The 25,806-nt window shown below is 39.7% G+C and overlaps 1 protein-coding gene and 1 long non-coding RNA gene across 6 annotated transcripts in view; one reads left to right on the forward strand and one right to left on the reverse strand.

Moving 5' to 3' along the window:
• Positions 1-25,806, forward strand: part of nrp1a (neuropilin 1a) — a 62,142-nt gene extending 36,336 nt beyond the window's left edge. For 2 of the 5 annotated variants that reach the window (XM_051097893.1, XM_051097891.1), the window contains 11 exons: positions 6,681-6,836; positions 10,632-10,776; positions 13,731-14,062; positions 15,087-15,231; positions 16,628-16,738; positions 18,642-18,698; positions 20,808-20,951; positions 21,038-21,315; positions 21,410-21,506; positions 23,061-23,114; positions 23,355-25,806. In XM_051097893.1, the coding sequence (XP_050953850.1) occupies positions 6,681-6,836; positions 10,632-10,776; positions 13,731-14,062; positions 15,087-15,231; positions 16,628-16,738; positions 18,642-18,698; positions 20,808-20,951; positions 21,038-21,315; positions 21,410-21,506; positions 23,061-23,114; positions 23,355-23,641 (1,806 nt within the window). In that variant the 3' untranslated portion in view covers positions 23,642-25,806. The remainder of the gene's footprint in view (positions 1-6,680; positions 6,837-10,631; positions 10,777-13,730; positions 14,063-15,086; positions 15,232-16,627; positions 16,739-18,641; positions 18,699-20,807; positions 20,952-21,037; positions 21,316-21,409; positions 21,507-23,060; positions 23,115-23,354) is intronic. The other 3 variants (XM_051097894.1, XM_051097895.1, XM_051097896.1) reach the window with 3 other exon arrangements.
• LOC127155580 (uncharacterized) lies at positions 7,755-18,377 on the reverse strand. Its single transcript, XR_007825622.1, has 2 exons — positions 18,188-18,377; positions 7,755-7,893 (listed from the first exon to the last, which is right to left on the reverse strand). It is a non-coding gene; the product is annotated as an uncharacterized LOC127155580 (long non-coding RNA).

Raw genomic sequence — 25,806 nt, forward strand, 5'->3', positions numbered from 1 at the left:
TACTCGTTTTACAGACCATCGCTTCAAGTGAAGGATTCTTATGTTTTTAAGATGACAGTATATTTATCAATGTTTGGCATGTGGTGTTGACATGCTGTTGTGCTACTGAGTTTTATCTTGTATCCAACCAATGGGAAGTCTTCAGGAACAAACCATTCCGCTTATGTGACTTAAATGAGTCTAAAAGATCAGAGAAAATTTCTCTTCTAGCACCCGAACCAATTGGTTCCACATCATTTCACAGTTGCCACTTCATATTTTATTCAGGATAATTAAGTAGACTTTGCAACTGTTCACCCTCTTGGCTTGCTGAACTTGTTTAGTCATTTCAGATATTAATGAAACCCTAAATGACTCGCCTCCCACAGTGCAGCATCGAGCTGAAGAGAGCACAATTTTGCAGCCGCTTGGAATTCTCTAAAGAGTATTGATTAGAGGAAGGGTACTCTTTTTGGTGGGAGAAATTTCAGCAAATCAAACGTATTCTGTTTCAGCCCCCATGTACCGTGCCCCTGTAAATCTCTTTCCGCCAATCAGATGTCAAAGTTGAACCCCGCACATCTGTTTCCAAGGGAACAAAGGCGGAACCCTGCCGAGGATGAATGATTTATAATTTGGAGACGTCCTGCGCTCATTCTCTCTCTCGTGCCCGGCACTTGTGGAGGAGTTTAATTATAACAAGCGTTATTAAAAGAGTGGAATTCTTCATTTCGCTTCCATTAGGTAACATGACCCACCACAACAGTATTTCTCCATCTAATGGCGCAGTCCACTTGGCACGCACAACTCGGTGTCCTCCAACGCATATTATCAGTTCATTATTTATTACATTTACACTCTCGAATGTAATTTACAGCCGACGCTTATATTATTCATAGAAGCCCGGTTCTTCCTTGTTAAAAATCCCCATCTCTTGCACCCAGAAGGTGTCAAAAAGACAGCGTTTGTCATGCATCTTAATGCGGCTTCAAATTAGATTCAGGGTCTAATGCTCCCAGCTTGCCACTCCTGATAATTAGTCGAGGGGCAGGAGATCTTGAGCTAAGCCAGTAAGCTACAGAGGCTGGTACTTTAGGGCTCGCGCCATGCCGAAAAACAAATATCCGTTAAGGTCTTTATCAGACATGCGAACATAGGATTCTGGCTCTGAAAACGTCCAGTGTGCCGCGTTTACGGATACGGCCTGGTTTCGATCGGAAGACTGTGTTAAAGCGTGACAAGCCGGGATACCTACATCTGTACAACACATTTCGACTCTCTCAAGGAAAGACTTCCGATTTATAGAAGACCGTAACCTAAAACAAAAGACGCTGTGAAGGTTCTTACGGATGGCAGGTTTTCAGTCCCATGGAGAGCTTGGCATAACAAAAAACAGATCCCGACCTACGTGGCGTGTTGCAAGTGATGCAATAAATGCACGCTCATCCACTCCGGCAGCATCAAAGCACTTTTATGAATTATGCATTTTGATCTGGGAAAAAGTCAACTGTCAATAGTTGAAAGCTCCTGTCTAGCTCCTAATGGTTGAATAGAAGTTGCTCATTATAGATCATGTTCTGTTTCATTAATCTCAGCCGCGCAATCGTTCTCATCCTCAGGTCTACCTAAAGCCTCAGCCGCTCGCATTTATGCGGCGGTGCTTGGAATACACAGTGGTTCATTTATAAACCTGTGGCATACGTCTGTCCTGCTGTTCAGCTAAATGGTTTGATTCGCAGGGATGCAAGGGCTTTTCTCATTCACATCACTGGAGAGGATGTTTACCTTCATTTTGTTCATTAAAGCATCTCTGACGAGAGGTCAGAACGTTCAAAACAATAAGGGGCCGATGTTTTCAAGTCTGGAACTGTAGAGTGCCAACCAGGTTTTGTGTTAGCTAGTTCAACAGGAAGCCGTCGGCTTGATTGATGGAGGTGAGGAGGGAATGTGCCAGGGCCGTAGATGGAAACAATGATTGAGACACCACCCCACCCTCTTGTGCGTATCCCCTGTGCCACTGCCTTAAGTCGCCGACCCATTTTACAACAAAAACAGGTCGGAATTCCAGGGCCATCAAGCAGGCACTAATTACAGACTTACTCTGAGAAAAGCATTCCTCTCAGTCTCTTGTACATTTATCGAGGAAGGTTGAATGCGAGACTTAGAGGCGAAATGTCACTCCAGAATCAGCACACTTTAGCCATATCCTGTTTGCCTTCGCATGTCACCTACATATGCTTTCCATTAGCGATGGTCATCTAGATGCAGCTATGTCCGCTTTCCATTGTTTTGCTTGGATTTTTTTCTCTCTTCAATTAAAGGATTAGCTGCTGCTATTTTGAGACGGGTGCTGTTCTCCTGCCAGCTGATGAGTAATTAGACAGTGGGACTGTAATTAACATGAGAGTCTCTACTGACAAAGCCTGCAGAGCTGGTGTCAAGCTAGGCCACCCTGCTAGCATCACACCTGCGCTAGGTACATTCTTATGATGTAGATTTTAAACCATCTTCAGTGCCTACATGTAATTAGCTTGAAGCGTTTAAAATATCTTCTTTGATATCATTTTCTCGCAATTAAACATGGATCCAGGTGTATGTTGGATACAGTAAGCTCTTTTGCTAATTTGAAAGAGCTCCAGAGGCTAGCAATGTAGAATTTTTGTTAGTTCATGTCAGAGGAAATCCATTTCTAAGACAGATAGGATGTTCTTTTGTGCTTATTCTTGTCTTATTGTTTTTAATATCAACAGAACATGACGTGAACGAAGAGATAAAAGAGACTTGTATCCTGACTCATACCGCAAATATATTTGACCGTTCTCCCCTTACAAAAAATGAACCATGGTTTTACTATGAATTTGTAACTGACTGGATGGTTAAAAATTACCATTATAGCACAGGTGCTTGAAAAAAAGGAGCTCTTTTTTTCTTTTCTTTTTTTGTTAGGTGAGTTGTTAGGGTTCATCTTCTCAAATATGATAAAAATGATATTGTTTCCTCTCGCTCTCTCTCTCTCTGTGTGTGTTTTAAATATTCGTCCTACTTTCAAATCATCCACCCCATTAGATTGGTTTGAGAAGAGAAGCACATGATCACCATTCAGGCACATGCATAATTTTACAAATTATAAAAAAGTTCTAAAAATAACGCTAGCTAATTCCACTAGGTAAATTGGGTGATGAATGTGAGGTCTTCGAGGAGCCTGTAGATCTCTCAGCTGGCAGTAATACAATTTTCATGAAAATGTGAATTAATTATACCTGTGGTTAATGGAATTTTAGAGGAGCTTTCGGAGCGACCAGGTGTCGTGGGATGGGATGGTGGGAGGAAGCCGTGGTTTGATGGATGAAGTAGAACTTTGCCCTGCGAAACCTGCCGTCCCACATTTGTGTTTGCTTTGACTGGGCCGTTGCGCATCTGTCTGCTCAACGTCTTAGTTCCTCCTGGCTAACCTGCACCAGATGGCGTTTGAGCCTTAGATACACAAGAGCAAGTGTGGTTTTAATGATTGAGCAATTTGTGGATTTTTGTTGTCCACTGATATGCAAGACAAGGGTGAAAGAGACAAGAAAATAGACAGAATGCAGAAAATATTCATGCATGATGCTTTATTTTTGCAGACCAGAAAATGCAGAACCACAAACGACAGGAATCAACTTCCCACAAGCATAAAAACAAAATAAACATTGTGTAGAAACTGTTGAAACAGCCACCAAACACCATAATAAGCCCATGCTAGGATGAACACAACTGTCACAGCTTTAGGAAACAGTCAGACATGTTTGACGCTTGTTTAATTCAACGCAATTAGCACGAGAAGCTTCAGTGAGTTTGCAGTAGGTTTAGGCAGATTAGATTTCTGCCACTTCCTTCCATGCGGGCCAAGGGCAAGGCAAGAGCCGTCCCTTCCAACACACACACACAGGCTCTGATGTAATAAAACACACACTCTTTGTAAATTTAATTAGCTCTGAAAAATTAAGCGGAGGTCTATACTTCACAGATGGACTCTAGGCAAAATTAACAAGTTTTAACATACCAGACTTTCCCATGACAGAATTATGAAAACGTAGTTACATTTGGGTTCTTGCCAGCAAGATAAATTAATGAAATGTTTTTTGGTTTAATTTCAGATTTTGGATCATTAGACGTGATATCATGAGAACAGCATTATTTTATTTGTCTGTTGAGTGGGATCTTCGGACTCTAAAAAAAAAAAAAACGAGTAGAAATAGAGAAGAATACGAAATAACAAGCAAAGGTTATGATTTGCAGAGTCAGCTGGCTTGAGGACACACTTTCCTCTAGAGTCGTATGGATTCCAGTTTGGACACTTTCTCACAGTGGTTGCAGCAGACTTTAAATTGGATTGACCGTTTTAAAACTGCATAGTCACACTGGTGACTAATGTGATAATTTGGCAACTTCAGCTGTCCTGGTTTTGTGTTCAAATGTCTGCCTGGTTTCAACTGTAATAATATTTTCTTACTAAAAATGATATAATTCATCATTGTTTTTGCTTCTGCGGTCATGAAATTTCAGATGAAATGTCCACAGTCAAGTCTGGCCTGTCTCCTTATAAGGAAGTGTGATACGCTTTTGGAATGGCTGGTTTTCTGGAAGCCAGAAAGTGGAGTTTCTCAGCCAGGGAATTCCCATGAGGAAGTGGGGCTTTCCCTTAATCTCCTGTTTGTACTGTTTGCTTTTAAAGGTGAAGTGTGTCATTTTTTTGTTGATGTAAAAATAATTTCTCCTATCCTAGTTTAATAAGCAGAGACAGCGGTACATAACCCATTTGTAGGTTGATTTCCCTTGAAAGTACACAACCTGTGATTCTGTGGTGCTTTCAAAACATTGCTTTTTTTGTTTAAGAATCTCGACCAACCTGACATAGCAACAGCGTAACCAATGGCGTGAGTTTAAAGCAAAGCGAAAATAATCATAATTTTTGTAAAAATTAATATTTGATTGGTTCTAATACAAGAAAATATTAAATAATGCATATGTAATATGCAGTATATTAAATAATAATAATTTCAATATATGGTCAAATTAGTGCTTATAGTTTTTAATATACTGCAATATGTGCATGGACCGTGTATTGCTATATACTGACATAGCAATGAAGACTTCACTACATTTTTATACGCAACAGCTTTATTAAAACACTCAATTCAAATATAATTATATTAATATATTATAAAGTGTATTATTGATTATAAAATTACATACATTATATCACATAAGTAGATATACAAGTAAAGTGGCAATTATTCAATATGTTATTCTGTATATCTTCAATATACATTAAATAATTAATTATATTGATCAGTAATATATAAGGAAATATATTTTCTTTGCGCAGAGGAAGTTGTAAGGCTTACATATATAAAGGATTACTGTAGTAAAATGTATTGGAAACGTTCGCTTTTTTCCATTTTTTTATTGCTCTAGTTTCTCATCCTTTTTCCCTCTCTTTGTCTTTCTGAAGCAGAAAGTGGTTAATAAATCACGAGGCGCTCATTAGTTCTGATCTGTGATCAGCTGGTGTGAGGAAAACCGATCCAGACTGTCTCTTCTCCAGCCAAGCTTTCTGATCTGAAATCGCTGGCTGTTCCACAGCTCTCTTATCTTCCTGCCATGTATATTTTAGCACAGCCAGATCAGATCAGCACTCATTTAGCAGACTTCAGAAACAAAGATCTTATACAGTATTTTTAATATTGTTAAAATGACTGAGGGCTTACAAATACTGCACAATATGGAACAGACGGAGTTTGTAATTCGCTCTTTCTACGCTAATTGAGTTTGGGACTAGCAAAACCATTATATTAGTCCATGTTTTGTACAAAATGAATATGATATTTAATGGAAAAAATGGTATTGGTGATTAGCATATGTACAACAGATCCACTATATGGATTTTTAGCTCTTTCTCAGCTGTGTGTCACTGACATTGTCTTAGCACTACTGTAAATGTTGGTTCACCAGTGACATTTTTTTGAAAATGTTGTAAGGGATGACATCGGTTTCACATTATGACATGTTTTTAGCCTCTACAGCACTAAAGCATCTCCCTACAAACCACAGCCTGGCACTGTTCACTGTGGAGGCGTACGATTGAATCCCGCTCAAAGATCTCCATTTGCTGTCCTTGTTTTCTTTTGCATAACAAAAATAAGATATTAAATTAGATATTTTTCCCACATTCTGCCCTGTGTATTACAGCTCGTATAATCCTGGATTTGCCTAAATCACACACATCTCTGTCCACAGTGTTTTCTCTTCCAGTAACCCCTGACCACTCTCGCCCATCCGTCCTCCTTACCGCCTCTCAGACACACTCACCGCACACTCACGGGAATGACATCACAACTCATGACTTCTTTATGAAGCATTCATTTTTCAATACAGCACATGTCTGAAACACACGTTTCCTTTCAAACGATTTTTTTTTTCCGGCACGGGCTCTATGAAGTTAAATATCCTTCCTCATCCAATAAGCTCTTGTCTCCCGTTCAGGAAATTAAATCGTCACATCGACTATGCTTTATTAAATTGGGATTATTAAAATTAATCTTTCATTCTAATATTCACCTGGGGTCTTATGAGCTCAATATGTGACACCCGATAAGCCACTTTTAAAGTGATACTCCCTCTGTTCATAGTAATATAGAAGTAATATTGTTCTCTCTCCTCAGGCTGATCTTGGATTCCTCCGCTTTGTCTCGGCGATCGGCATACAGGGAGCCATCTCTCAAGAGACCAGCAAGAAGTACTATGTGAAGTCCTACAAGGTGGATGTCAGCTCAAACGGAGAAGACTGGATAACTATTAAGGATGGCCCAAAACAGAAGGTGACTTTATTGCACGGTTTTCTTAATTGTATTGGATTTTCCAATACACTGGGAACTCTGATTCTAACAAAAAACACTTGTTGAGAGGGTCAGTTAAAATTTTTATAATTTTCTATTTTTTAGATGTTTGAATGTTGGATTTGTTGTTGCCTCGTCTTAGAAACAAAAACCTGTATGGAAGAATTACTATAAGCACTTACAAAAACACAACTTGCACAGTTTTCCTTTTAAACTTTCTCAAATGCCTTGAACTATAGACGTCCAGTATAAACACAATTTTATTTGTTTTTTAAAACTGAGCGACAAATCAAAAGGATTTTCCATGGTAATAGAGCGGTCGATAAAGCTTAACTTGTTTTAAACCTGGAACATTCCTTTAACAGTTACATTTTCATATAACAATGAAATAGTGTTAGAAAGTCCTGGTAGACGATCAAGTCCGGTTCCGTACGTCTCACTTTCCACTAAACGATAAAGAAGCTTTTATTTTCTCAGCCTAACATGGAAGTAATCCGTAACTAGGTACATTTCCAGAACTCCTTGGCAGGAAGCCCTATAAACATCTTCCGGTATTGTAGTGCTGTCACCGTGTGCCTCTGTTACACCAATCCATGCTCCAGATCCAGACGGGAATGCCACGCTCATGTGTTCTGCAGGGCTTGTGTTTCTCTGACTCCATTATGTGCCCAGTGTGGTATGTTAATCCGCCCTCTTTAAAGACTGAATTTGCAAGCTCTGTAAAAACTCCAACTCCAAAGCCACCACAGTAGTCTGACTGATATTCTTTTTTTCCCTTTATGGAATGATGTCAACATTTGTGGTAGGGCTTTTTTTTTCCCTTGAAGGGAAAGAACAAAAGAGTTAATAAACATAGAGTGGCAAATGGAGAGAGTGAGATGAAGAGGCATTCTGGGAAGGTTTACCAGGTTTAGAGTGTTTGAACAGCTGGTTGGACGCGTTCAAGCACGTGATGGATTGAATGAGGACTGAGGAGACGCTGATCGATTAACCATCGGGTGAAATGCCTCTAACGTGTCCCTCAGCACAGAAGAGTTAACTGCAGGAAGACATGCCTATTACATGAGACAAATTGGTTCTGTCTCAAAATCTAGTGAGCTGCCTACCTAGACGGCATTTTGAGGATCATAGCCAATACGTTCAAACTGAACAATAAAAAGCAATTGAATGAACCTTATAAAAACCTGTCAAGAACATGTTGAGATCATATTTTATGCCAAAACAGAAAAACAAAATGTAACAATATTTTAATTGAAATTGTTGCAGGAATGCAAACAAATCAACTGTAATGTGAAAAAATATGATAGATTTAAGAAATATATACACTACCGTTCAAAAGTTTGGGGTCAGTACATTTTTATTGTTTCTTTTTTTTTTTTAAGAAATTAATACTTTTATTCACCAAGGATGTATTAAGTTAATAATTAAAAGTTTATTAAAAGTTAAAAATAAATAATTTACATTGTTATAAAATATTTATATTTTGAATAAACACTGTACTTTTTAAACTTGTTATTCATGAAAGAATCCTGAAAAAAAAAAAAAAAAAAAAAAAAAAATCACAGGTTCCAAAAAATATTTGGCAGCACAACTGTTGATATTATCCAACACTGATCATTCTAATAATAAATCCGCATATTAGAATGATTTCTGAAGGATCATGTGACACTTAAGACTGGAGTAACAGCTGATAAAAATTGAGCTTTTCATCACAGGAATAAATTCTATTTTAAAGTATGTTAAAATAAAAGACATTATTTTATATTGTAAAAACATTTAGCAATATTACTGTTTTTTTCTATATTTTTAATCAAATAAATGCAGCCTTGATGAGCATAAGAGACTTCTTTAAAGACTATTACAAGTCTTACTGACCCCAAACTTTTGAACGGTAGTGTATATATATATACTTTTATTACCATTTGAATTCATTTAAATAATGTCACAATGCAAATCTGAAATAATTCTAAAATAACTTTTCTTGCAAAATTTAATTTCATTTTAATTTTCACAGATTTTTGTCCAAAAATGTGAATTAGACATTGTGAGACTCACCTGATCCAAATGTTCTGTCTCTTTAGGGAACTTTATAAACTTTAAGATACTTCCAGTGTGTGAAGTTTATGATTTAGTATTTACTCATTTGTGAGTGTGAGACACAATCATATGCATGTTTACGTCTGCTTGGCAGACTTGCTCTAACGATACAAGTTTTGAAATAGACCTGTCAAGCTCAGCAAGCCAATTAGACGCGTGTGCGTGTGTGTCTATGTGCGTACACATCTTCATGCCTGGAAGTAACAGTGAGCTTAAATATACCCAAAGGCCCAATTTCAGTGTCGACCCTCAACTAAAGTACACTGTTCTCTTTTTAGAGCTTGCATTTTTAAGGTGCGGTGCCTTGTTTCTGTCTGCCTGGCTCTAAAGTGCTTTTGTGAGGTGAGGGCCCATTTACAGACTGCTGAAACAGCAGTTCGGCTGTGGGCTTGTTGCACAAAGGAAAGCCTTTTTACTACTTAGAGCAGTAGAGCAGAGCATTGGCGTGACATTTAAAGATAGTGGATGGCTCCTCATGTGTCTCCCTCCCAGACTCACACGTTTTGACAAGTAGTGCCCAGGGACACGATTAGCAGCATGGATTCTGGGATAGACGGATGGCTGTATGCCCTGGCTGGGGCTTAGCAACACTTGGCCATCCTGTATGGCATACAGTTTGACCTTGTCTAGTGTAGAAGTGTGTTGAACGTATTGATATTAAAGCAATATGCTGAGAAAGCAGCTGTGCACTGCAGTGATTTTACCATTCTTACAGGGTTAACCCCCTTAACCATGGTCAAATCACTGTAGAAAGTGGCCTAAATTGACCTGTTGCTTTTATAAAATGGTGGCAACAGCAAATGCACAAAAGGGTTCCAAGAAGTGCTTAAGAATTTTCCATACATGAATACTTAAACATCAGCTTCTTTTGTTCAGTTTTGTTTTTTAAAGCGAATAAAATAAAATAGAATATGCATGTATGTAACTCAGCTTAACCAAGGATAATTTTTCCAGATACCAGTCTGTGGGATTGGGCATCTTGTAGCGATGCCTGATTTTGTCACTGAAGACACAAACTTACATTACCTATGGGCTTTTGGCCCAAAGAGTCAGAAGTCAACTGCATTAAAATTTACGTAATTATTATAGTGAATCAGGTACTCAATACGTGCCATTCATTTCTAACTCTCCTCCGAGTGTGACTCATCTTGAGATGAAAGATCAAAAACCGAGTAAGTGAAACAGAGATCTTTCAAGATGTACTTAAAAACCTGTTGACCTTTACATAGTGACCTGTGAAACAAGATACTATGAACAACATGGTTGCCTTTGCTTTAATTTGTCTTGTAACAATTTCATCGTCCTTTGACACATTTCCAGATCCTCCCTTCACAGAGAACATGTGCTAGCTATCAGCAAGAATCAGTGCCTATGGACATAACACATCTGAATCATCGCTATGTCTATTGCAACAACAACAGAAACCATTGTGTAACTGAACCGTCAAAAACATTCAGACTCTGACATCACAAAGTGGCCTTTGTACTGCAACCCAATTGGCTCCATGGATAATTTAATTCAGGCTCTATTTAGGTTGTCACATTTGAAGACACCGATCTAAACACAGTTCTCTGTTTCTGGGGCAGTGTTAGTTGCGTCCCAGGCCTCAAAGGTCTGTCTTTGGTGAGTTGCCTAAACAAACCATGTTAATAATTAATGTGTTTGTTCTTCATTCGTCAGATTTTCCAAGGAAACACCAACCCTACCGATGTAGCGAAAGCCATGTTCCCCAAACCCACGTTGACGCGATACCTCCGGATCCGACCTTACACCTGGGAGACTGGCATTGCCCTTCGCTTCGAAGTGTATGGATGCAAAATCTCAGGTTGGTTTCAAGAATCTGGCTCAGAACTAACTGTCAACAGCACAACTGGCATACATCAAAAATGTTTAGAAGCAGAGTGTTAATTCAGATTCAGAAGCAGTGTTTTGTCAACACACCACTCCATCATGATCTTTCAATTAAATGGTTTACGTTCTGCTTGCTTTGGAGGCAGGCGTATGGAGAAGTGTTTATTCATGCCTCTGAAAGCCATGTGCAAACCGTGCATGTGCAATATTGGAGGAGCTATTGCGATATAGACAAGTGTTCACGTCAACGAAAAGGACCGTGTATTCATGTTTCCCCACGTTTGGATGTACTTCATTCAAAATGAATGGCGTGCACAGCGTGCTCGGCTGCTGCTGCAACCTCTCCACTTCTACCCCAATTCTGCCTCTACCCTCCTCCCTCGAGCTCTAACCTCTCAGCCTCTCACTCACACACACAGATGTACATATTGCACATGCTATTGCACACGGCGAGATCTACACCCACCAGTCGCAGTCAGGCCCAGCTGGCCCTGTCCTCATTTGCATACTCATCTGCATGTTTTGGCATTGCTCCACCCAACAGAGCTTTGATTGCAAAGGCTTTCATATCATCAGCGCCTCCCCGCTGAGAACATTTCCTCATATGTGTAGGAGGAGGGCGAGCATGTTTGCCATCATGCGCCGTCTATCAGCTTTACGTTCAACATGCATAGGGGCTTATTTTTAGAGTCTGTGTGTGTACACAGATTTAGCACTGGTTGTATATTTTGTGTGTGTGTGTGTGTGTGTGTGTGTGTATGTGTGCGGTTCACCGCAGTTCTGGAGCGCAGCTGTTGCAGACGTGTTTTGGACGGGTGAACAGACCGCATTCTGAACACATCACAAGAGCGGAGGCCTCCTGGTGACATCATCAGTATGCATCGGGCTCCCTTGTAACGATTCGGCCAAGTTGGGCAACTGATTAGAGAAGAATCTCCATCTAGTTTCACTTACTAACAAGTACCATGGTATTACTGCTCTATGCTTTTTAGACAAGGTTAAACATCTTTGAAGAGATACATTGATACTTTTTGCACAATTACCATTGCACTAGAGAATGGAATATCATGGTACATGTCCAAAAACATTGAAAGTACCCGTTGAGTACCATATTAACACTGTAAGTCAAAATACCATACAAGTACTAAAGTACCTTGGAATTACCATCTGATACCACTTCACCAAGGTGCATAGCACTTTTACTAAGGTACTGCCACAAATGCTATTCTTGAGTACTGTGTTTGTTAGCACTGTACCTTGACACTACCCACCGAGGATGCCTGCTGGCAGTTAGGAGGTGGTCTTTTGCACAGTTCAGGTCTGATAGGCTTTCCACATCTACACAGCCATTAATAAACTTCCTCCCACTGTTTGTAAATAAAACCATCTGTGTGTGTGGTCATCCAGCATTTATGTGCTGTGCACAGACTGAACCAACAGACGAAACACGCAATACACATGGACCAGTCCACCCTCAGGGTGTGTCTGTCAGGGTCTACCACACCAGGAGCTTCTACCATGCATCCCCATCTGAGATCCATAAACAGATCCTGATGATAGTGCCAGCCAGCGGATTGAAAATAAACTTGGATGACTTCCAAACTCTGAGGGCCTACCACCTCAGCGCAGATCCTTTTCAATCAAGTCCCGAAACAATTTGGCATGCATATCGCAGAAATTATACGCAGAGACATATTCCAAATTTGGCAAGGGTACGAATACCCCAACCCCGTCTGCACATCCAGAAACAAACAAGGGAAAAATTCTAAGTCTGAAGCATTTGTTGTTTTAGGAGACTGGAACTCGCATTTGGACTCTTTGCAGTTTTTTGAAGGGGTCGCAGACAAGTGCTCTTTCCGTTTTAAAACTACAGAGGAAGTTCCCTACATTAGTACAAAGGCACTGTTGTGAATGAAAACTCTGTTCTGGTGGTATTTCACGGGACATTAGGCTCATCTGTGACTAGTCCAAGATTGTCTCTGACGCTTTCCTGCTCCACGGGTGCTGATCGTAGATTACAGTATCGCTGGCAGGTCACGAATCCCACTGCGTCGGAGAAGGTACGAATGTCGTGACAGGCAACACACAGTCAGTTGGTCAGTGTCGCATGTCTGAAAATTTCCCTCAAACTCATCCTGCCTTTGCCTAAAGTAGCAAAGCGTGAAAAATGCTATTATCAACGCTGGAACAAAGAAAGTCAGTTTGGAGAGATGAAGACAGATTACAAGACGGATGAAGGGATAGGTTTGAAGGAGGTGAACGAGAAAGCAGATGAAAAACAAAAGGAAGGTAGTGGTGAAGCACGACTGAGGTTGAGAGAGAGAAACTGCTCAGAAATGAAAGGTAGGTACACTAGAGAAAGGTTTTAATTAGGTAGCTTGAGAAAAAGAGGCAGAGGAGTTAATGCACAAGGTCAGTGGTGAAAGGAAGATGGAGAGAGAGAAACAAAGAGAACAAGAGGTTTCTTATCTCTTTTGTCCACTTCATCTGTCTTTCCTGTACAATGAATGTCTTTCCTTCTGTTTTTGTTCAGCCTCTTTATGGCCTGTGACCTCTTTAGGTTGTTGGTAAGAACGTTTCCCAGCTCGCTGAAATGTAACTGCTTCTACCACGTTTATCAACCAACATTTTTTTTTTCTTCACTTTTCTTTCACTTCCTCTCAGAATCATCTACTCAGAGCTAATCTAAGTCATGTCCCTCAATTATCATTCAAGTCTTCCACTATGTTCTTAAACAACTCCCTCTTTCTCTGTGTCCATGTTTTATTGGCATGATAAATAATGGTACATTTGTTTTGCCTCAGCAATGGCAGGTTCGACAACAATCTAACCAAGGGATCAGGGCTTTGCTGGTTAGCATGGCCATGTTAGCCCTTGCTGGTGGGCTGAAACTTCCTTAAATCTAATACTCTCTTTGTCCTTCAACAGAGTACCCATGTTCCGGAATGTTGGGAATGGTCTCAGGCCTTATCGCAGACTCTCAGATCACAGTTTCGTCCCACACCGAGCGCACCTGGGTGTCAGAGAATGCCCGTCTGTTGACCAGCCGTTCGGGATGGACGTTGTTGCCGCAGCCCCAGCCCTATGTGGATGAGTGGCTTCAGATAGATCTGGGTGAGGAGAAATTGCTCCGAGGTTTGATCATCCAGGGTGGCAAACACCGTGATAACAAGGTATTCATGAAGAAGTTTCGGCTGGGCTACAGCAATAACGGATCTGACTGGAAAATGGTGATGGACGCTACCGGCAACAAGCCCAAGGTAAGATACAGGGAGGCCGGAAGGTATAAACTGGATGTTCGTTTAGAATAGTTTTGAATCACTATAAGGTTCTTAAATGCTAGTCTGGTTTGTTTAGCCTGATTTTTAGGAAATGAGTTTAAGTAAGATGAACATGGAGCTATAATGTATTCTTCCCTAAGCCTTTAGATGGACAGAGGAGAGAATGATAATAATTAGACTAATGCTGTGAGCACAATATTGGGGAAATGTCCCAAATGCATTCAACAATACTACTAATAATACTAATCCTAAAAAGTCATAATACCAAAACAAAATAATAGTATAGCGTTTATTTGCGATCACAGACAAATTTCAAAAGAAATGATACATGAACCATATAAAAACGCGTGACTTTTTTTTTGAGCATAGACTATGTGCCTTATCCCCTATCAAAAAGCTGAATTGGAATATCAATCCTAGAAAGCCCCTCATATAAAACCCTTATATCTCTTCCTTAGTTTGAAGGACAAAAGGAGACACATTAGCTCTGATGGCCATTAATGTTCTTTCATGACTTCTCGTCTTGTTCTGTACCTTTGTTACCTCTGGCGAGTGTCTTTTCGTCTTTCCTTCCTTTTTTATGTCTGTCTCCTGTGGTACCTTGTGTCTAGGTTTTAAGGCTTCAGAAGTGTGAAGTCAAAGGCGGATGCTTTTGAAAGCCTGTGCATCCTGCTGTCGTAGACTGTGGTGTTAGCCCGCAGCCTTTCTTTTTCTATGCTAGCTCAGCCATACTATGTCAGAAGTAAAGTTGAAGACTTTCTTTTTTCCAGTGCTCTGTTGCATTAGAAATACAGCAGGGCCCAGGTTAAGAAAGGTGTGAGCTGTGTGCCCTCTTACTCGTTCGCTTTCATTAGAGCTGTTCTTTGCTTTCCCTGTCAGACTAACTTTGGGATACTCTTAATAAAGCTTTCACCTTTATCTTTTTCCGTTTTCATCTTTCCAAGTTCTCTTTCTCTGCTTGACTGCTAACTTTTGTCTCTGACTCTGTTGTTGTTCTTGCCAGATATTTGAGGGGAATTTGAACTATGACACGCCAGCATTGAGGACGGTGGAGCCTACACTGACACGCTTTGTTAGGGTGTACCCAGACAGAGCCACTCCTGCTGGGATGGGATTGAGATTGGAACTCCTGGGCTGTGAAATGGAAGGTAAGTTAATACACACAACCCCACATACTAGTACTAGTAGTGATGCTACTAAATTAACTCTGCTAGTTTGCCTAGTGTAGTGAGTTGCTTATTCCAACAGGCATATGGACAATCTTGCAGCAAGCTAAAGACATACTGTCCAAAGCAAGTGAACAAATTATAGACCTTTGATCTAAAAGAGTTTGGTCCTCAAGTGTGTGGTCTTATAGTACAGATGCTTTTTGATTGAATTTGGACTTATCCATTCCAGAGAACAGGCAAGGGTACGGCTTAGCTTTCTTCATAATTACTTGTCCCACAGATGCGGCATCAAAGGATGTCTCCTACCCAGAAAACCAGGGGCCTGTGACACTCCTAAATAACAGGGCCCCTCACAGCTGGAGATAATCTTTGGTCCACCTGCCTTAAAGGATTACGGAAAGGTCCTTGATGTCTTCCCCTCTGTCTTTCTTTCCGAATTAGTTTAGCTCTGATGGGGTGTGTGTGTGTTTTCTGTTGAGGCAGCGTTAAGTGGATTTACATATTGGATTTCTGAACGACTGTGAGACTTGCTTGTGTAAGCCACAGCATCCCACCGGGAGCTTTAGTCAGATGATAATGCTTGTTTTCACTTTTAATGCCAGCACATGCACTCGCAGTCCAACACTGTGTATATAAATTCACCCAGTTTCGTTTTCTGTCTCAGCTAAAACCTTAACAATCAGACAAGCGACCCCATACACACGCGTACGCATTCCTAACAGCAGGGCGCTAAGTCCTAGCAGGAACGTGCGATCAACAATGCTGTCCAGAGCCAGCGCGGTGACCTCGCTGTGACCCCGCTGCTTTAGAGACTCTCTTTAAAACGGCCTCAGTTCACCCGCGCAACTTCCCTTGCAGCTCCCGTTTCCCCCTCTCCCTCCCTGCTCATTTTTGCTCTCCTTCTATCCCGGGAAAGCCCTACAGGCTTAAGGGCAGCTCATTACAAGCTGAGAGTAAACACAGGGCTTTAGGCAGATGCAGGCAAAGGCCACATCCAAAGGGGCACAGGCAGCCATAATGAGAGGACACAGCAGCTGTACTGGCCCAGGGTGGAGCATCACATCCTCAACCCTGCAGCCAAAACCCCAGCACCCAGAGTCACGCACAAGCCCGTATCAAAGGGCTACAGACTTGGAAAAGCTACAGAAAGAGCATAATCATTAAGATGATTTGTGGAAGGACGTACAAATAATACCATAGTAGTACATGTTTTTGGACTTTCCGTAATCACTTTCAAAAATGATGAAAATGTACCTTGGTACTACCATGGTTTTTGGGAAGAGAAGTGATTCATCACTGTGCCACAGTTTGTATTTTCATGAGTAATAAGTATATTTATCTCTTCCTCTTTCTATCTTTGACTTCTTCTCTCTAGTGCCTACAGTGCCCCCTACTACTCCCGCTTCCTCCACCACGCCATCGGACGAGTGTGACGATGACCAGGCCAACTGCCATAGCGGAACAGGTGATGACTACGACCAGACAGGTGCTAACACCCGCCTGCAGAGACTGCACCCTTACTTATTGCATCTTGCCCCTTTTGCTATGCTAATGCCACTATGCTAAGACTAACTGCCTCCCTTGCTTCTGCAAATATCAGCTCTTTTAGCCTTTTTTGGGAATGCTAATACTAATCACTCCTCACACTATGACCCTAATCATTTCTCACCCATAACCACACTTACAACACTACTCCTACTAAAAGTGTAGTATACTGTGCATGCAAATGTTCTGTATGCATCTAATACTGAAATAACCTACTACATTTGCCAAATGCGCTCCACTTGACCTTCCATTTCATTACAAAAGCCAGACAGTGATGAATGAACGGCGAGCGATATCAAATGCAATCTCAACTTCTACTTTGTGGACTGCCAAAAGTTAAGATCGTTTTATACAAAATTGGATTAAATATGCAAATTTACTGTATTTAGTTTTGTGATGGTAACTGGATCCCTTGCAATATAGCAAGGTCATATCACAACATTGTAGCATACTCTAGTTTTGAGAGTCCATTATTGTTGAATACCACATACTGCTTCACATACAATACATTTAAAAGCAGTGTACAGTATATACTGTGTAGTATGCAGAATTTAAAATGTACATACTAAGATCATGTACATAACTGCTGCTTAAAGCCCGAAACACACTGCATGATTTTCCGCTGTCCCAGACAAAAGATTGGCATTGTGAAACAATCGTGGCTCCTAATCTATGGTCCTACGTCGTACAGTGAGAGAGGTTCAAAGACGGACGTTATCACAGTCTTCTGGCCAAAGATAGAAATTCAGCCTGATCATCGCACGGTGTGTGTGCTGCCACAACCCACGTTTACTGACCAGGCAATAACAATGTGACAGAGAGTTAATGTGACATGCCGCTAAAACTTAAAACTGCTTACCTCAAGCTCTCATTTCTTCCTCAGTCGCCACTTCCACTTTTTTCAGCGCACATAAAAACTACTGCGACGTATGATTTATTATGCTCTTTTTGTTTATCTCTAGAGCACGCTAATGACATTTTTTCTTCTATAGTAACATGCATCGCATCCTAGGTGTCATCATCATACTGTTTATGTGCATGTTGTACCCAAGTTTATTAGATCCGTGTCGCACAGTGTGATCAGCAATGATCTTATAGCATTGCTAAAATTGTAAAGTGTGTAGAAGGCTTAAATTGTTAAATTTACTGGTTTCTACATACTGCTTTTTTAAGGAAATAGTATGCAGAATACAGTATATATTGTGCATGTAGCATGCAGTATTTTATTATACCATTTCAGTTTATTCCATTTTGTAATTCATACTGTTTCACATACGATAAAAACATATTGGTATAAAACAGTAACAGTACCAGACAGTACCCTGTTGAAAAATCCAGCATTTGCTGGTTAGGTATGCTTTGAAGCATGCTGGTTTAAGCTGGTCTTTACCTGTTAATGAGCTGGTTTAAGCTGATTATGTGCTGGTCCTTAGCTGGTCCAGAGCAGGAGTTAGTTGCTTAGGATCTCCAGTCTAGCTTGCACTTACCTTGGTATTCCTGTTTGACTATTAAAAATTCTTTTGCTCTCCAGCTGCTAATACTAACACTACATTAAAAATTCTGCCTCTAATCTCCTCAGTGTTCACTTAAGTGCAGTCTCACAGAGTGTGTGTTGCACAGAATTACACTCCCCTCTGCTAAATGCTAAAAGTAAAGGTTCCACATGAGCAGGAATGTATTTGCATGTCTCATCCGGCAAAGCTCATTTTAAAAATGCTATGCAAATACAAAGAGGGGAATTAGCACAGTCAGATCCTCACCTCCTGATAATATGCAAATAAAATATTACCTAGTGTCTCATTTTAACTTTTTATCTAATGACCTTCACTGTGTCCACACTACAGGCGGAACCACCGCGCCAGAAACGACCACAGAGATGAGCACCGTTCCAGGTGAGAAAGGTACTTATATCTAATTCTATCCGTAATTTCTTTAATTATCCAGGAGTGTGCTAATGCATACTCCCTTAAAGGTGCGGCGTGTCATTTTTGCAGTGTTAGCTTACTTTCTTCTATCCCAGTTCAGTGTGCAACTCTAAGTAAGCCAATTGTAGCTCATTTCCTCAAATAATGTAAACGCTGTGGTGCATTCAAAATATTTATGTTGGTTCAACATGAGTTTGGTGCAGGACTGCCAGTAAACAATTTTCTTCAGTAAAACAACAGAAATGACACAATACACTTTTAAGAAAGATAATTCTTATTTTAAATTTGATTGTTGAGGCCATTTGATTGTAAGTCTGTAAACTCAAAGATGAGTATGTAATCTCGTTTCTGAAGTGTTCTTGTGAAAATCTATAAAGAGCCTCTCTGATTTGCTAATTCAGCGTAATGACTGATTAGCCATTCAAGACTGCTCACTAATGGGCAAATGAGAAATGCCCCTTAACTGACCTTGTCTAATTAGCCAGTATGTGTGTGTGTGTGTGTGTGTGTGTGTGTTTGGCCCTGTCTGAGCCTCATCACAACAGCAAAACAACTGAATAGATTGAAGGTCCTAATAAGCATGTGTCCTTGTGTGTGTGTGGTCTTGGTTGGTTAGCATTGAGTAGATGCGTGCACTTTCTATTATTGGATGTGGGTTTATTTGCTATGACAAGCATTCAAAACTGGTAGAACGTTCTGGACTGTGGTGAAACGTATCCTTGCACTGTCCTCCACTGCGACAGGCCCAGTCCATTTAAAGATGGAAAAGAAGAAATAACTTTTAATTGGAAACTGGCATTTTTTGCAGCGGCAGTGGCTGCGTGCCTGAGCTGCGGCTTTTAATGGGAAATTCTTTCCTTCGCATTCAGTGAGCAAATACCCTGCGAAACTCACAGAGAATCCTGGCATTATTAAGGGAGCGGAGCGCTTGGCTTTATTAAACTGTCTAGAAAAGCAGCACTGAGGCTGTGCAGGCACCGGCATAGCTGACATCCTAGACGTGCTTCTGCTATTCTGTCCATCTCAATTCTCTCTTGCTTTTCGTGCTCTCTCTCTCTCTCTCTCTTTGGCTTTCTATCTCTCACTCAATCTAACATCGTTAAAGCCCTCCCTCGTTCTTTCATGTCAATCTCCATTTCAAAGCTTCATTGTTTCGTGTGTTCTGTATTCTCGCTCAAGATCTTGCTATATTTGGTGTATAAATGTGGATTTGGCTTAGGCACGACAGAATTTGGAATGGATTTGGAAATGCTCATGCTTAAATGATGCTGTTTTCTGCTTGGAAAATAACTCTTTATTGCCATCAAGTGGTCAGTAGATATAAAACATGTTGTTTTGGCCCTTTGTGGACTCCAAACAATCACACAGCAGCTTCAAAAACATGATCGTTTTTTCTTTTTTAAAGAAATTAATAGTTTAATCATCAAGGATGCATTAAAATTGATCAAAAGTGACAGTAACGACATTTGTTATGTTACAAAAGATTTCTATTTCAAATAAATGCAGTTATTCTGTATTTTCTATTCATCTGTGAATCCTGAAAAGTAAAATGTATCACCATTTCCACAAAAATATTGGGCAGCACAGTTATTTTCAACATAATCAAAAATGTTTCTTGAGCAGCGAATCAGCATTTTAGAATGATTTCTGAAGGATCATGTGACACTGAAGAAGTAATGATGCTGAAAATTCAGCTTTGTATCACAGGAATAAATTACATTTTACAATATATTAACATAGAAAATGGTTATTTTAAATTGTAATAATATTTCACAATATTATTGTTTTTACTCTATTTTTAATCAAATAAATGCAGTCTTAAAAAGAGACTATTTTCGAAGACATTAAATAATCTTTTCAACTCCGAACCTTTGAATAATTTTTCATGCATTAAAAAAATGCATGCAAAATGCATCCATGTAAATGAAATCATAGTAATAATAATTAATATTTTATTAAATAAAAAAGTAATAATTCTAAAATATAAATTAGATTCTGTGTGCATGTCACTGCTTTAGTAATATGAAATATAATAGTGCGTATGTATGTTAATAATCTTTCCCTGTGTGTGTGTTCTCTCTGTAGCGTTCCTGTGGTTTGCCTGTGACTTTGGCTGGGCCAACGATCCTTCATTCTGTGGCTGGATGTCAGAGGACAGCGGTTTCAGGTGGCAGATCCAGTCTAGCGGCACCCCGACTCTAAACACCGGCCCAAACATGGACCACACTGGTAAGAAAAAAATGCACCCATTGGCCTTACAGCACGGAAAGTGTGAAACATCTGAACCTCACATCCTTTCTCTCCATGTGCTGTAGGCGGATCAGGGAACTTCATCTACACGCTGGCAACAGGTGCTCAGGAGACAGAAGTGGCTCGGTTAGTGAGTCCGTCAGTGTCAGGCCAGGACTCGGATCTGTGCTTGTCCTTCTGGTACCACATGTTTGGCTCTCACATTGGCACGCTACACATCAAACAGCGCAGAGAAAGCAGCCAGGGCTTAGCTGATGTCCTGCTCTGGACGGTCAGCGGTCATCAAGGCAACCGTTGGAGGGAGGGCCGCGTGCTCATACCACACTCCAATAAACCCTATCAGGTACTGAAAGAAGAAGATGAGTGTATGTGTGTTAGGCACCGATTGCATTTTAAATATAGTTAAAATTTCATTTCGGTGTTTGTTTTTAATTCAGGTGGTAATTGAAAGCGTAGTGGAAAGGAAGAGTTGGGGAGACATTGCTGTGGACGACATCAAAATCTTAGACAATCTGAACATGGCCGACTGCAAGGGTGAGTCATTTAGACCATTACAGTGCAAACTACACTGAGACAAATCAAGACTGTGTCATACATCCTATGGCTTCAGATATTTCTGGCACTTCTACTGCTCATATTTAAACTCCTTTTATTTATAGACACTAGGAGTGCCAATAGACCTTGCAGGTTAGACTTAAACGTGGATGAAAATGAGGCTGTGAGGGAGGGAATTGCACTGAATAAAGATCCTAGATCATATTATATTCACTTTTTTTTTAGTTTTTGTCTACTGATTTTTTTCGGAAAGATGTTTCGTCAGCAAAACAATCGCTATGTCGTTAAACAACAGTACAGTCCATTGAACACACTGTACTTTAGTCCCCTCACAGCCTTATTTTCATTAAATATTCAATATGGTGCTACATTAAGGTCTATATATTAACATATTTAAATATAAATGTAGACAACAACAATTACATTCCATAATTCCAGAAGTTTCAATAACTGGGTTTACACTTGTATTATTACAAATTAACTTTATTATTATTATCAATTTAGTCATTTCTGATTACACTTCTATTATTTTATTTTATATATATATATATATATATATATATATTTTTTTTTTTTTTTTTTTTTTTACTTTTTTAAGATTTTATTAATTTCTTTTATTACTATAAATCATTTGTTAAAACTTCTCTCATATATACAGGTTTTTCCAGACCAAGAGAACTCTGGTCCTTAAATATAATGACACTTGATTTCAACTTATATATGACCCTGGACCACAAAACCAGTCTTAAGTAGCACGGGTATATTTGTATTAGTATGGGTCAAATTCTTGATTTTTCTTTTATAACAAAAATCATTAGGATATTAAGTAAAGATCATGTTCCATGAAGATATTTTGTAAATTTCCTACTGTAAATATATAAAAACTTAATTTTTTATTAGTAATATGCATTGCTAAGAACTTCATTTGGACAATTTTAAAGGCAATTTTCTCAATATTTTGATTTTTTTTTTGCACCCTCAGATTCCAGATTTTCAAATAGTTGTATCTCGGCCAAATATTGTCATATCCTAACAAACCATACATCAATTAAACCTTATTTATTCAGCTCATTCAGATGATGTATAAATCTCAATTTCAAAAAATTGACCGTTATGACTGGTTTTGTGGTCCAGGCTCACATACTGTATATTGATTTCTAGCTGTTGCTTTTAAATCTTGCTTAGTCTTATTTTAAGTCATTTTAAGCCAACTTATGGTCCCTTGAAAGTGTGCTGAGGCCCCTGGTTAAAGGCCATTGCACACTGAGTCCGAAATTTTTTAGTTTTTCTTTCGTATTTGTCATCCTTTCCTATCAAAATGCTTGCTGCGGATGCAAAAACGGAAAAAATCGAACCTGATCCGAACTTTTTTATGACGGACGAAAGTTTTGGAGGCAGTGTGTAAATGTCATTAACACAACATGAGGTCGTATTTATTTTTTAACATGCAAAAAAATTGGACTTCAGTGTGCAATGACTTTAAGAACCACTGAATATTTACGTCTCCTGATTGTGTTATGTTTCCTTCTGTAGACCCAGATGTTCCAGCAGAGCCAATTCTACCTGAAGACAACTTCAATGAAATCAGTAAGTGGCTTTCTGAAATCTGATGCATGCAAGTGCTAAATAAATGTTGGATCGTTCTTGAAAATGATTGGCTAAAGATGACTTACGAACCATAAAAACAGATTATTGGAGTACATTTTACAAGAAAAGTACAATTTCAGTCTTTCTACATCACAGTTACGTGCTAGCAATTTCTAAATAAAAATTGAGGGAGTTCTAAAACAGTATCTAAAACAGGCTTGCTTATCTGTTCTTTTCCAGTTGTGGACATCACAGACTTCCCTGAGATTGTGGAGAACCACGAGATCAGCGGAGCCGGAAACATGCTGAAGACGCTGGACCCCATCCTCATCACCATCATCGCCATGAGCGCGCTGGGAGTCTTCCTGGGCGCCATATGCGGCGTGGTCCTCTACTGCGCCTGCTCCCACAGCGGCATGTCCGACAGGAACTTATCGGCCCTGGAAAACTATAACTTTGAGCTAGTGGACGGCGTCAAGTTAAAGAAGGACAAGCTCAACTCACAGAACACATACTCAGAAGCGTGAGGCGCCAACCAATGAGAGGGAACCTCTCCTCAGGGAGGGCGGGGCTAAAACGGACTGCCGACGCCATCCGGTTGGAGGAGGACAAGGCTCTGTGGTTCAGCGAACCAATGGGAGGAGGAGGAGGAGGTCTGGGACTGAGCCATGCTTTTCTCAGGAGCTGCAGTGAACGGAACCTACCAGTAGGGGACACTGTGTACAAAACATTGAATACAAGGATTTAAAAGAAACAAAAAAAACAAAATGAAAAATAAGAATATGTACAGATGATTGAAATTATTATTTTAATTTTTTATTTTATTGTTTTGTATTATTTTTTCGGTTGATCATTTTTACAATCGGATGCTGGTGTTGAGACCAATATATAATAATGTTATAAAGTATTTATCTTTTTTTTTTCTAGGAGGAAAAAAATCATTTATTTTTATTTTAAAAGATTGTTTTGCGCTTTAAGGAGATGTGTAAAAAAAAAAAACCCAAATGAACCATATATGTCCAAGGGAAGGTAATTACCCCGCGTTAGGGCGAGGATCAAAGGGGGGTGGAAATCATCCAGCCCTGTTGCATTCTGGGTATGGTTCAGTCAGTGCCTTTGGTACATCTTTTTTGGCCTCCTTTGTTGTTTTTTTGGTGTTTTCAACCCTTTAGTTCTCTCAAAAGCTGTCGGTCGAATCTGCAAAACAAATCCCGGTAAATTCATAGCGCTTTAATGTTGAAATCCTGCATATTGTACATAAGTTTTAATATATTTTAATGCCCTTTTCAAAGAAACGAGTAAAAGGACAAAAAAGAAAGCTGCAGTATCCCTTTTTTCTTGGGTTGTATGTTGTAAATACAATCGTCTGACTGTTTTGTGGAAGTGAAACGTGTGCTTTTTCCGTCCTGTTTGGTTATTTTGCTACGCTCCCAAAAGATGCAGCCCTTGTTCAAAACAGATGTTAATACAAATCCAGTGCACATTTCATAGAGTTTGGCTTTCATTCACCTGGATTACAGATTCATAAGCGAACATCATCATATCCTCTATAATCAAAGTCAGAATGTCTGTTTATCCAGCATACCAAAAAAAAAAAAAAAAACACACAGAAGAAGAAGAAAAAATGGCTGATCATCATTGCCTTGATTGCTTTGATTTGATTTGAAGTGAGCGGCCTACGGTTCAACCCTCACGCGTTTCATCAAAGTGCTTCTTGTTTCACCATCCGTCGAGCTTGAATGCATGTGGTCTTGAATAAAACTCTCATTTTTAAGAGTGGTGCTATTAAATGTTCTCACGCATCGCTTGGCAAGCGTTCGACGCCATCGTGGAGTTCTGTCATTGGCCTTGTGTCTGTACCAAAGGACTGTTGCCTCAAACTGCAGGGTCCAATCGCAACAACCCATTGTCGTGAGACGTCCGGAGACCTCGGCTACGATGTCATCCCATCTTCTGTGAAAGCGTTTTTGTCGCTCATCGTCATTCGGTTTTGATTCTGGACTGCTGGATGGATCTGACTTTAGCAATGACGTACACACGTAGTTTAACCGATAACAGGGCTTCACTGCTGACAATACTAATGTTTTCTACAGGTTTCTTGGTATGTTCATGTACTGTGCTGTATACTGTGGCAAACACTTTTGTTTCCCGTTCCTTTCCGGTAGTTTCCGACGACACGGATCCACGTGTCGATGCTACATGTGTGTCAGCCGAAGCTGTAAAGGTGAGCGGCGTCGGTCGGGATTCTGTGAGAAAGCATACTGTAGCATTAACGAAAAAGAAACAATGTTGCACTGATCAATATATTTGATGAAGTTTATGTGTTTATAGCATTCATTTGTAAAAAAGACAACTGAAATAAAAAAGACAGTGTTCATTTTTTTAATATAGTTTCAGAATGTGTAATACGATTCTGAAATGGTCAATTATCGAGATGTTTTCATTATTGAAAAAGGTATACAGATTTCCTATAGTAAAGTTCCCTTTTACCCGACCCGATTATCTTTTCGTTTTTGTACTGTCGTTGAAATTTTGTGCTGATTTTTTTTTTTTTCTCTCTGTTTTGTTTTCTTTTCCTTTTTTTTACAAGAAGATGCGGAAGCAAAGAAAACTTTTATTTTCAATACTGCCTCTGTAAGTTGCTGTTGTAGGAAGGAAAAAATGAATAAAAACAGCAAGGCCTTAAAATGGA

This window comes from Labeo rohita, chromosome 24 (genome assembly GCF_022985175.1).
Source record: "Labeo rohita strain BAU-BD-2019 chromosome 24, IGBB_LRoh.1.0, whole genome shotgun sequence".
Classification (NCBI taxonomy): Eukaryota; Metazoa; Chordata; class Actinopteri; order Cypriniformes; family Cyprinidae; genus Labeo; species Labeo rohita.